The sequence below is a fragment of the Staurois parvus genome, unplaced genomic scaffold (assembly GCF_062004578.1).
Source record: "Staurois parvus isolate SC_StPar_1 unplaced genomic scaffold, SC_StPar_1.0 ptg001801l, whole genome shotgun sequence".
Taxonomy (NCBI): domain Eukaryota; kingdom Metazoa; phylum Chordata; class Amphibia; order Anura; family Ranidae; genus Staurois; species Staurois parvus.
The window spans coordinates 1-13,147 of record NW_028319597.1 but is presented as its reverse complement, the minus strand read 5'-3'; the positions used below and the strand labels follow the sequence as shown (position 1 = coordinate 13,147).

General features: G+C 52.1%; 1 protein-coding gene across 1 annotated transcript; it reads right to left on the bottom strand.

Moving 5' to 3' along the window:
• Positions 1 to 1,205: 1,205 nt before the first annotated feature.
• Positions 1,206 to 11,225, bottom strand: CFAP107 (cilia and flagella associated protein 107). Its single transcript, XM_089663921.1, has 3 exons — positions 11,116 to 11,225; positions 3,838 to 4,012; positions 1,206 to 1,539 (listed from the first exon to the last, which is right to left on the bottom strand). The coding sequence occupies exons 1-3, from the start codon at positions 11,185 to 11,187 to the stop codon at positions 1,259 to 1,261; spliced, it is 528 nt and encodes a 175-aa protein (XP_089520047.1). The 5' UTR covers positions 11,188 to 11,225; the 3' UTR covers positions 1,206 to 1,258.
• Between the last annotated feature and the right edge of the window lie 1,922 nt (positions 11,226 to 13,147).

Here is a 13,147-nt window from a genome sequence, read left to right as displayed (position 1 = left end):
TATATACCCTCCTATATATCATCCTATATACCCTCCTATGTATCCTCCTATAGACCTTCTATATACTCTCCTATATATCCCCCTATATACCCTCCTATATATCATCCTGTATATCCTCCTATATATCCTCCTACATATCCCCCTATATCCCCTCCTATGTATCCTCCTATATACCCTCCTGTATATCATCCTATATATCCCCCTATATACCCTCCTATGTATCATCCTATATATCCTCCTATATACCCCCCTATGTATCCACCTATATACCTTCAATATACCCTCCTATATATCCCCCTATATATCCTCCTATATGTCCCTCTATGTATCCTCCTATATACCCCCTATGTATCCTCCTATATACCCTCCTCTATACCCTTCCTATATACCCTCCTATGTATCCTCCTACATATCCCCCTATATCCCCTCCTATGTATCCTCCTATATACCCTCCTATATATCATACTATATATCCTCCTCTATATCCTCCTATAGACCTATATACCCTCCTATATACCCTCCTATGTATCCTCCTATATATCATCCTGTATATCCCCCTATATACCCTCCTATGTATCATCCTCTATACCTTTCCTATGTATCCTCCTATATACCCCCCATGTACCCTCCTATATATCCCCCTATGTACCCTCCTATATATATCCCCCTATATATCCCTCCTATGTATCCTCCTATATACCCTCCTATGTATCCTCCTATATACCCTCCTATGTATCCTCCAATATACCCCCCTATATGTCCTCCTATGTATCCCCCTATATACCCTCCTATATACCCTCCTATGTATCCCCCTATATACCCTCCTATATACCCCCTATGTATCCCCCTATATACCCCCCTATATACCCTCCTATATACCCCCCTATGTATCCCCCTATATACCCCCCTATATACCCTCCTATATACCCCCTATGTATCTTCCTATATATTTCCTCCTATATACCCCCCTATGTATCTTCCTATATACCCCCCTATGTATCCCCCTATATACCCTCCTATGTATCCTCCTATATATACCCCCTATATACCGTCCTATATATCCCCCTATATACCCCCCAGACAGTACCCCCCGCCCTCACCTTCTCCCACATTGTGTGATGTTTCCTCCTCTTCCCAGGATGGATTCCATTCATTTCCCTCCACATTCTGCACACAATTCTCCATAATGACAAACAGGAAAGAAGTTCATTTTGAAATCTTTGCAATTTATTAATAGAAAAGGAACCTCCCCCCCCCCTTAATCTGCGGGTTCCCCCAGCGCATTGCCACCACTTGCCCCGGGGTGGTCCGGAACCTGGAGGTAGGTCTGCCCCTTGAAGTCCAAAGCTTTATTGGTATTGTTGTTCCTGTGCACAGTGCTGGACAGGACTCGAGGGGCTACCCCATAGCGGGGGGTCCTGAGGGCAGAGGCTGGCGGCGGCCTATAGGAGGCAGAGTAGATGCTTCTCAGGTCCTCTGAAGGTCGATCTCTCCAGAGTTTCTGCTTCTCTTGGAGAAGACCGAAGTTGGTTGGAGGTTCTGCAAAGGAAAAGATCGATCTTCAATAGCCGCTGGTCTGTGTCCTGAGGAAGGTCGACTCAGCACCGTGTCAGCCAATCATTCATTCACTCAGCAAAAATGACATTTATGTCCTCATACAGCCAACAGAAGTACCTTCAGATCAGACGTTATAGAGATGAAGAGAAGGGGAGGGATTTGTAGTCCAAATCAGGGTGACAACACTGCTCCTCCATAGATACAGTACAGTCAGCGTTGCCACCCTCGGACAGGAAGTGTCAATGTATCGATGTTCACAATGGAATCCAAGGACACCCTATGGACCATGCCCACTTTTAACCACACCCACAAACCCCACATCCCATGTGTAGCCACACCTACAAACCCCTCACCCCATGGGTAGCCACACCCACAAACCAGGCACCCCATGGGTAGCCACACCCACAGACCCCACATCCATTTGTAGCCACACCCACAAACCACACATCCCATGTGTAACCACATCCAGAGACCACACATCCCATTTGTAGCCACACCCAGAGACCACACATCCCATCTGTAGCCACACCCACAGACCACACATCCCATGTGTAACCACATCCAGAGACCATACATCCCATTTGTAGCCACACCCAGAGACCACACATCCCATGTGTAACCACACCCAGAGACCACACATCCCATTTGTAGCCACACCCACACATCCCATGTGTAACCACACCCAGAGACCACACATCCCATTTGTAGCCACACCCACACATCCCATTAGTAGCCACACCCAGAGACCACACATCCCATTAGTAGCCACACCCAGAGACCACACCTCCCATTTGTAGCCACGCCCAGACACCCCACATCCCATGTGTAACCACACCCAGGGACCACACATCCCATTTGTAGCCACGCCCAGAGACCACACATCCCATGTGTAACCACACCCAGAGACCACACATCCCATTTGTAGCTACACCCAGAGACCACACATCCCATCTGCAGCCACACCCAGAGACCACACATCCCATGTGTAACCACACCCACAGACCACACATCCCATCTGTAGCCACACCCAGAGACCACACATCCCATCTGTAGCCACACCCAGAGACCACACATCCCATGTGTAACCACACCCAGAGACCACACATCCCATCTGTAGCCACACCCAGAGACCACACATCCCATCTGTAGCCACACCCAGAGACCACACATCCCATGTGTAACCACACATCCCATCTGTAGCCACACCCAGAGACCACACATCCCATGTGTAACCACACATCCCATCTGTAGCCACACCCACAGACCACACATTCCATGTGTAACCACACCCAGGGACCACACATCCCATTAGTAGCCACACCCGGAGACCACACATGCCATTTGTAGCCATGCCCAGACACCCCACATCCCATGTGTAACCACACCCAGGGACCACACATCCCATTTGTAGCCACGCCCAGAGACCACACATCCCATGTGTAACCACACCCAGAGACCACACATCCCATTTGTAGCCACATCCAGAGACCACACATCCTATTTGTAGCCACACCCAGAGACCACACATCCCATGTGAAGCTACACCCACAAACCACACATCCCATTAGTAGCCACACCCAGAGACCACACATCCCATTTGTAGCCACGCCCAGACACCCCACATCCCATTTGTAGCCACACCTAGGGACCACACATCCCATCTGTAGCCACACCCACAGACCACACATCCCATGTGTAACCACACCCAGGGACCACACATCCCATTTGTAGCCACATCCAGAGACCACACATCCCCCATTTGTAGCCACACCCAGAGACCACACATCCCATTTGTAGCCACACACAGAGACCACATATCCCATTTGTAGCCACACCCAGAGACCACACATCCCATTTGTAGCCACACACAGAGACCACATATCCCATTTGTAGCCACACCCACAGACCACACATCCTATTTGTAGCCACACCCAGAGACCACACATCCCATTTGTAGCCACACCCAGAGACCACAAATCCCATTTGTAGCCACAGACCCTACATCCCATTTCTAGCCACACCCACAGACCCTACATCCCATTTGTAGCCACACCCAGAGACCACATATCCCATTTGTAGCCACACCCAGAGACCACACATCCCATTTGTAGCCACACCCACAGACCCCACATCCCAGTGGGAGCCCAGGCACAGAGATCTCACCAGTAGCAGAAGTCATGTCTACTAAACCTCCCAGCTATTCCCAGTGGCAGTAATGACAGAACTGGATTCAGATGAAGGTTACTGAACCTTTGGGATCAATGAAGGGGGAATCCTGACCTGTCAGGGGGAAGTCGGATCTTTCCGGAAGCCAGGCCAGACTCTTGCCATCCCAGCTGCGGAGAGGCGGTAGGGTGGAGTTCCCGTGCCTCATGTAATGGTCGTCGTACAGCGACACCAGATGCCGGCCCCGGGGCTCCCGGTGATGGGACAGTAAATGTTGTGTCGGTAATCCCTACAATGAGAGAAGGAAATGGTTACTGTTGTCAGACATAGAACCTGGATGATGTATACAGAGCCCAATAACTGAAGCTCAGATCACACACACAGCTGAACGAGTCAGCCCGGTCCCACCAGTGTGATTTCAGATTGAATTCCTATCTAATGAATGTGAATGTCGGCGTCTTAACGTGCGATTTGCTGCGGCGCCATTTCTAAAGTCGTTCTCGTTTGACTTTCCTGCAGTTTTGTTGCAATTTCACATACAGTACATAGAATAGAATGGAAATCGCTCTGCAAACTGCAAGAAATCGTTGAAAATCTTCACAAGTAGCAATAAAGTCTTCAGAAATTGCACCTAAAATTGCGCTGAAATTGAACACAAATCGTATTGGTGTGACCGATGACTAAGTCCCCTCCCCCGCTCTGTTCACTGCTGTGTCTGACCCCTTCCTGCCGCTGCTTCCCGACCCTTTGAAATGCTGGGAGGTGGAGGCCGCCATTCCTATCATGTGACTGCTGTGATTGGCTGTCACAGCGGTCACATGACCCAACCCTCCCAAACACAAGTCTACATTGGGAGCTTCTCGTTTAGTCCCTGCTGGGGGCGCCCTCTCCGCACAGTAGACTGCTCACCTATAGATACACACTATATACAGCCGCTTGGTGTTAACGCCCACCTGCTGAGGGGCCCCGAATACGCATGCGGCCGGCGGGAAGGGGTACGAAAAAACTCTGAATGCTTTCAACCCTCGTCATGGGTGCTCCTTGCTTTCTATATCTATAGCGCCCCCTGTCCTGGGCTGGATACATTTAATGTTCCTGTAATGTCGGGTCCAAATCACATCCATCCAGACGGGGATCCGACTCGGAGGCGACTTCTATTGAAGTCTATGGGCACAAGTCGGAGAGAAGTCGCCTGGAAGTAGCTCAGGAAACCTTCTACAGTCGCAGCGACTTCAGTCCTTCTCATTGACTAGCATGAGATTTCACATCATGTGACTTGGGGGCCTCACAAGTTGGATCGGCAATGAGAAGCGAGCCTTAGCGTCTGGTTCTGATGAGTCCGCTGAGCTGCAATTTCCTGGGTCAGGTCTGGTCAGCGATCTCCCTAAACCCGCGGCTTGGTTGTGAGGAATATTCCAGCAATTGGAGGGTCAACTATGGATTCTGAGTGTTTGTTGGAGCCTAGCCAATCCCCGAGAGAAGAGGAATGTTTAGGATGTGTAGGACTTCCCTCGTGTGTTGTGGGTATCCCTCAGCTTCCCTCCACACAGCCAGGCAACTGGTATTTCTCACACACACTTGCATCCATAGACAGTGACCAGTTGTAACGGACCCCAGACACCCACCACTGGGATCCTCCGACAAGAAGCAGCTTCTCAGGCTCTGGAACACGAGATCAGTGACTATTGTTACCTCAAGATCCAGACAACACCAGGAAGTAGAACACAGATACAAGATATATACACTCAGGGAACAACCCCCCCCCCTGCATAATGACACAGGGCGGGGCAATCCCCCCTCCCTGCATAATGACACAGGGCGGGGCAATCCCCCCTCCCTGCATAATGACACAGGGCGGGGCAATCCCCCCTCCCTGCATAATGACACAGGGCGGGCCAATCTACATTTAGTAACAAGAGACACACCAGCAGACAGTCCCATCAGGAGGGAGGGCTGCTGGAGACACCCCCCCCCCCAAGCCAATACACAAACACATACATCCCATAATAGTTTGCTCCCAAGCCAGACACACAATAGAACAATGGGATGCAGCCACATGACACCAAACAATCCACAACCCCCCACCCCAGTATTAGGACAGATCCCCCTGTACCCCTAACAGGCACAGGGTGACTTACACATAAGAGGGATATGGGGAGCTGAGACAGGGGTCTCCCCACCTCTCCAAAGTGAGCTGTGTTCCATGGGCCCCCCACCCCAAGTCACTCCCGTCACACCAGTCCATGGGTTGGTTCTGTTGTTTTATTTGGGGGATTCAGCTTGGACGGGTAATAGAGATTATGGGATGGACAGTCTGGCTGGAATCAATGGAAGGCGGACATTTCTCTCCTATGTACAGAGCAGATCCTGGACTGAAAGCCGCCGGCCATTGTGGATCAGCAGCGGCTGCCATTTAGGGGCAAAGAACTTGCAGCCCCTCAAAAATCAACTTTACTTCTCATAGCCACATGCAGAGACGTCTTCTCTTCCTCTACAGATCTGATTCCAGCTCCATGGCCTACAGACACTACCGGCCCTCCTGGCTGCTTGGAAGATCTCCCGGGACGAGGATGAAGGACTGAGCCCAGCGTTGTCCTTGGCAAGCTTGGTACATGTGGACTTCTCTCCCCTTGTAGATCACAGAGAGTGCTGCTGTACTCACTCTGTTCTCTCTGCTCCCTACTGCTCCCAGGCCTTGATCCCATCCATGCCTCTCCACAGAATGTATCCTCCTGAGCCAGCCCAAGTCCAGCCTGGAGGCTGCCCCCCCACTAGACCTAGGGGACCCCTCCTAGACTCCAACAGTCTCCTCAGCACTCCATCTTCCACTCCACTCCCCTGTCAGCCTGACTCTCCCATATTTATAGGCCAGTCCACCGCTCTACCAGGCTGGTTTCCCCATCAATATGCAGATAAGGGTCTCCATCCCTCCTTCTTACCGACTTTTGGAAGGTTCTATGGTCCTCCAGAGAAGGAGGAGGTGATAGAGCCACAACCTGTAGAGTTGTCTAGCTGACCTGCAATAACCCGACCTCAATCACATGACCCACCCAACTCCCATGAGTCACGCAATGATTTTACAGATGTGATCAGGGGGTCTCTCCTGGGGTCCCCCCCCCCAAAAATTGTCCTCCTCTGTATCTGCCTGTTTCTGAGAGGATCGGTCCCGGCACCTCTGAACAGGGAAGGGCGACCCAGAGGCTTCCAGATCCCCTCCCGGGGCGGAGATGTATTTATTGGTGTCAAATAACATTTCATTTATATAGGAAAAAAACATTTTATATTGCCGATAAACCTGAACGATGATTTGTAACCGAAAGCCGAGATCACAACGAAACTTTCTGATCTCGGGGGGGGGGGGGGAGAACTGAGGACTGGAAACCCCACCTAATTCATTGTTATTATTCACAGGAAACTGCCCCATCCATCCATCCATGTCTCCATGCATCCCCCCATCCATCCATGTCTCCATCCATCCCCCCATCCATCCATGTCTCCATCCATCCATGTCTTCATCCATCCATGTCTTCATCCATCCCCCCATCCATCCATCCTTCCATCTGTAACTTCATCCAACCATGTCTCCATCCATCCACATCTCCATCCATCCATCCATGTCTCCATCCATCCACATCTCCATCCATCCATCCATGTCTCCATCCATCCATCCATGACTCCATCCATTCACGTTTCCATCCATCCACATCTCCATCCATCAATGTCTCCATCGATCCATCCATGTCTCCATCAATTCATCCATCCATCTGTCCATGTCTCCAACCATCCATGTCTCCATCCATCCATCCATGACTCCATCCATTCACGTTTCCATCCATCCACATCTCCATCCATCAATGTCTCCATCGATCCATCCATGTCTCCATCAATTCATCCATCCATCTGTCCATGTCTCCAACCATCCCTGACTCCATCCATCCATGTCTCCATCCATCCATCCATGACTCCATCCATCCATGTCTCCATGTTTCCACCCATTCATCCATTGATCCGTCCATGTCTTCATCCATCCATCCTTCCATGTCTCCATGTTTCCACCCATTCATCCATCCATCCACATCTCTATCCATCCATGTCTCCATTCATCCATCCATGTTTTATTTTGTTGAGCTCTCACTCTGAAAAACACCCCCACTTAGAATTTCTAGCTGAAGCCATCTTGAGTAAGGGCAGGTGATTCATGTAGCATTTACTTCCTGGAATCCATCTGTCCTTAGCCCAGGCATGTAGGCAGGAGGGTGTGCTTAGCTGAGCCCCCGCCCCCGAAGACTCCTGGAATGTATGACATCATTTTGGCCTAGGCCAAAAACCAGGAAGACACTGAAGAAAAAAAATAATAAACCGAGTGAATCCAATCTCCGCCCCTTTCTATATACTATTAGTAGCAGTATACGGATCACACAGAGGCCATGATGGCTGAGTTTAGTTTGGCATCAAATCTGATTGGTTGGGTGATGGTGGCCGTTCATACATGAGACACTTTGATGAGAGAATTATTTCCTACTTGTGTAACAATGATGTCTGACCACTAGATGACGCCATAACATCATAATGCCACCATTGGAGCCAATGTATACAACAGAGAATGATGAGGATTTGGGGGTACACTCGTTTGTGGGGTGCGGAATGTTCGATGAATATGTACGGAGTAGAGCAGGCCAGGCAGACTGGAGAAAACTGATCAGGGCTGAGGAATGTTGGATCTCATTTTCATTATATGGACAGGGCACGTGGCCCCCGGTCCCAATGATGGAGTTCAGGTTTACCCCGGGGAGGGGTAATATTAAAGCTAAACTCCAGAGAAAACAAAGTACCAATAACAAGGACTGTTACTGTCCTCTTCTCTCACTCCCACAGCACCCTCCACCTCTCCCCGATTCTCCGGCTTGTGGGAGGTTCCTCATCTTCAATGTAGAGCTATAGGTCCTACGCTGTACGTGATGACGTCAGAGTGCCTGTGACTGCTGGAGTGTCTTAGAGAAGAAGCTGCCAATCATATAGTATGAAGGGAGCCTGTGGGAGCGGAGAACCACCCTAAGGTCCTTTATAATGGTACCTTGAATGGCGCTCTTGTAGTGTGGGGGAGCTCGACTGGTACCTCTTGTAGTGTGGGGGAGCTCGACTGGTACCTCTTGTAGTGTGGGGGAGCTCGACTGGTACCTCTTGTAGTGTGGGGGAGCTCGACTGGTACCTCTTATAGTGGGGGGAGCTCGATTGGTACCTCTTGTAGTGTGGGGGAGCTCGATTGGTACCTCTTGTAGTGTGGGGGAGCTCGACTGGTACCTCTTGTAGTGTGGGGGAGCTCAACTGGTACCTCTTGTAGTGTGGGGGAGCTCAACTGGTACCTCTTATAGTGTGGGGGAGCTCGACTGGTACTTATTGTAGTGTGGGGGAGCTCGACTGGTACTTCTTGTAGTGTGGGGGAGCTCGACTGGTACCTCTTGTAGTGTGGGGGAGCTCAACTGGTACCTCTTATAGTGGGGGGAGCTCGATTGGTACCTCTTGTAGTGTGGGGGAGCTCTACTGGTACCTCTTGTAGTGTGGGGGAGCTCAACTGGTACCTCTTATAGTGGGGGGAGCTCGATTGGTACCTCTTGTAGTGTGGGGGAGCTCGACTGGTACCTCTTGTAGTGTGGGGGAGCTCAACTGGTACCTCTTATAGTGGGGGGAGCTCGATTGGTACTTATTGTAGTGTGGGGGAGCTCGACTGGTACTTATTGTAGTGTGGGGGAGCTCGACTGGTACCTCTTGTAGTGTGGGGGAGCTCGACTGGTACTTATTGTAGTGTGGGGGAGCTCGACTGGTACTTATTGTAGTGTGGGGGAGCTCGACTGGTACTTATTGTAGTGTGGAGGAGCTCGACTGGTACCTCTTATAGTGGGGGGAGCTCGACTGGTACTTATTGTAGTCTGGGGGAGCTCGACTGGTACCTCTTATAGTGGGGGGAGCTCGACTGGTACTTATTGTAGTGTGAGGGAGCTCGGCTGTCCCCCCATGACTGTCCCCTGTGTACAAAGCCAGCTCCATAAAGACATGGATGACCAGTTCGGTGTGGAGGAACTCCAGTGTCCTGTGCAGAGCCCTGACCTCAACCATACTGAATGCTGATGGTGATCCAGGTCTTCTCACCCAACATCAGTCGTGTCCTTGGAGGTTCATGATTAAAGAACTCTACCAATTATGGTAATGAAGTCATCTCGCTCCAGATTGGTCCACTATATGACCCAAACAATGTGCACTGCCCTTTAGATTACTGAGTTTAGGGGTCTCCAGTGAAGGGTCCTGGTAATCCTCCATCATACAAAGACATTGTAGATGATTGTGGTCTTCCAACCTTGTGGTAACAGTTTGGTGAAGACCCTTTTCTGTCCCCCCATGACTGTTCCCTGTGTACAAAGCCAGCTCCATAAAGACATGGATGACCAGTTTGGTGTGGAGGAACTCCAGTGTCCTGTACAGAGCCCTGACCTCAACCTACTGAACAACCTTGGGATGAATTGGACCTCTGATGGTGAGCCGGGTCTTCTCATCCAACATCAGTTCTTCATCTCAACCCTACTGAACACCTGACTTGCTAACATCTCAGTCTCATCCCTCTGTCACCTCTGTTCACAGCTCTCACATATCACAACCCCAAATAAGGGAGACACTGTGATCTCAGGAAGCAGCAAAGTGCATCATGGGACTAAGCACCAGAACATTGGGAAGTCCAGGACATTTGTCATCTATGCAATGGGATTAGTTGGAACACCAATTGTGAGCCACATCTTCTCACCCAACATCAGTACCTGACCTCACACATGGAACAAATTCCCACAGACATCCTCCACAATCATCTGGAAAGCCTTCCCAGAAGAGTTGGGATGGTATAGAGGTCAACTCCATATTAATGGTCATGGGGGGTGCTCCATGGTGGGGGGGGGAGGTTTTGGAAAGGGATGTCTAACAAGCTCAAGTAGAGTGATGGTCAGATGTCCATCTGACGTTGAATGCTACTAAGATCTCAATTTCCCACTGAAGATTGGGGAACAAAGAACTCCATCAGATGAAGATTGGAAGATCCAACCCTGCATAGCTCATCATGTCTTCCCACAGGAGGCCACCAGGGATTGGTTGGTGATGTGAACAGGGTCTCAGTGTAAGGAAAGAGCCGGGACAATAGCAGCGCAGGACCAAGTGGAGGGTCTTTCCAGGTCCCGTTAGGTGACAGAAGGAACAAAACCCATCTGAAGAATCCACCAATGTAAGACTTGGTGGCAGCATTTGGCATTCCAGTGAGGAGACCTCACCCCTACGATCCCCACACCCCGTCCTGTCCACCCCCCCCCCCCCCATGAAGGAATCTCCGTTCCAATGAGGATCTGGAATAATTACCTCCATTCTTTTCAGATAAAATCTTCTCTGGATTCGGTCAGGTTTGCTCTCCGGGAACCGAACAAAGTCCATTTCATAGCAGCTGCTGGATGTGGGGGGGTCACTTCTCCTGAACTAAGGAGAAGGATAGGAAAATGAATGAAGGTGGAAATGGGGGGGGGGGGCAGCAGGATAGGAAGAGCTTGTGGGGGGGGAAGGCAGCAGGATAGGAAGAGCTTGTGGGGGGGGAAGGCAGCAGGATAGGAAGAGCTTGTGGGGGGGGCAGCAGGAAAGGAAGAGCTTGCAAGGGGGGGGGGCGCAGCAGGATAGGAAGAGCTTGCATGGAGGGGGGGGGCAGCAGGATAGGAAGAGCTTGCATGGGGGGGGGGCAGCAGGATAGGAAGAGCTTTCATGGGGGGGGCAGCAGGATAGAAAGAGCTTGCATGGGAGGGGCAGCAGGATAGGAAGAGCTTTTGGGGGGGGGCAGCATGATAGGAAGAGCTTGTGTGGGGGGGGGGCAGCAGGATAGGAAGAGCTTTCGGGGGGGGCAGCAGGAAAGGAAGAGCTTGCGGGGGGGGCAGCATGATAGGAAGAGCTTGTGTGTGGGGGGGGGGGGGGCAGCAGGATAGGAAGGGCTTGCGGGAGGGGGCAGCTGGAAAGGAAGAGCTTGCATGGGGGGGTGCAGGATAAGAAGAGCTTGTGGGGGGGGGGCAGCTGGAAAGGAAGAGCTTGCATGGGGGGGGCGCAGCAGGATAGGAAGAGCTTGCATGGGGGGGGAGGCAGCAGGATAGGAAGAGCTTGCATGGGGGGGGCAGCAGGATAGGAAGAGCTTGTATGGGGGGGCAGCAGGATAGGAAGAGCTTGTATGGGGGGGCAGCAGGATAGGAAGAGCTTGCATGGGGGGGGGGGGGCAGCAGGATAGGAAGAGCTTGTATGGGGGGGGGCAGCAGGATAGGAAGAGCTTGTATGGGGGGGGCAGCAGGATAGGAAGAGCCTGCATGGGGGGGCAGCAGGATAGGAAAAGCTTGCATGGGGGGGGCAGCAGGATAGGATGAGCTTGCATGGGGGGGGCAGCAGGATAGGAAGAGCTTGCTTGGGGGGGGGCAGCAGGATAGGAAGAGCTTGCATGGGGGGGGCAGCAGGATAGGAAGAGCTTGCATGGGGGGGGGCAGCAGGATAGGAAGAGCTTGCATGGGGGGGGCAGCAGGATAGGAAGAGCTTGCATGGGGGGGGGGGCAGCAGGATAGGAAGAGCTTGCAGGGGAGGGGGGGGGCAGCAGGATAGGAAGAGCTTGCATGGGGGAGGGCAGCAGGATAGGAAGAGCTTGCATGGGGGGGACAGCAGGATAGGAAGAGCTTGCATGGGGGGGGCAGCAGGATAGGAAGAGCTTGCATGGGGGGGCAGCAGGATAGGAAGAGCTTGCATGGGGGGGGCAGCAGGATAGGAAGAGCTTGCATGGGGGGGGGGCAGGATAGGATGAGCTTGCATGGGGGGGGGCAGCAGGATAGGAAGAGCTTGCATGGGGGGGGAGGCAGCAGGATAGGAAGAGCTTGCATGGGGGGGGAGGCAGCAGGATAGGAAGAGCTTGCATGGGGGGGGAGGCAGCAGGATAGGAAGAGCTTGCATGGGGGGGGGCAGCAGGATAGGAAGAGCTTGCATGGGGGGGGCAGCAGGATAGAAAGAGCTTGCATGGGGGGGGCAGCAGGATAGGAAGAGCTTGCATGGGGGGGGGCAGCAGGATAGGAAGAGCTTGCATGGGGGGGGCAGCAGGATAGGAAGAGCTTGCATGGGGGGGGCAGCAGGATAGGAAGAGCTTGCATGGGGGGGGCAGCAGGATAGGAAGAGCTTGCATGGGGGGGGCAGCAGGATAGGAAGAGCTTGCATGGGGGGGGCAGCAGGATAGGAAGAGCTTGCATGGGGGGGGGCAGCAGGATAGGAAGAGCTTGCATGGGGGGGGGCAGCAGGATAGGAAGAGCTTGCATGGGGGGGGGGGCAGGATAGGAAGAGCTTGCATGGGGGGGGGGGCAGCAGGATAGGAAGAGCTTGCATGGGG

What these genes read in the sequence shown, in the direction of transcription:
- CFAP107 (XM_089663921.1), bottom strand. Translation starts at nt 11,187, where the DNA reads ATGGACTTTGTTCGGTTCCCGGAGAGCAAACCTGACCGAATCCAGAGA. An exon ending in TTTATCTGAAAAGAATGGAG is followed by an intron (nt 4,013 to 11,115) that starts GTAATTATTCCA and finishes CTCTCATTGTAG; the next exon opens with GGATTACCGACACAACATTT. An exon ending in ATCCGACTTCCCCCTGACAG is followed by an intron (nt 1,540 to 3,837) that starts GTCAGGATTCCC and finishes TTTCCTTTGCAG; the next exon opens with AACCTCCAACCAACTTCGGT.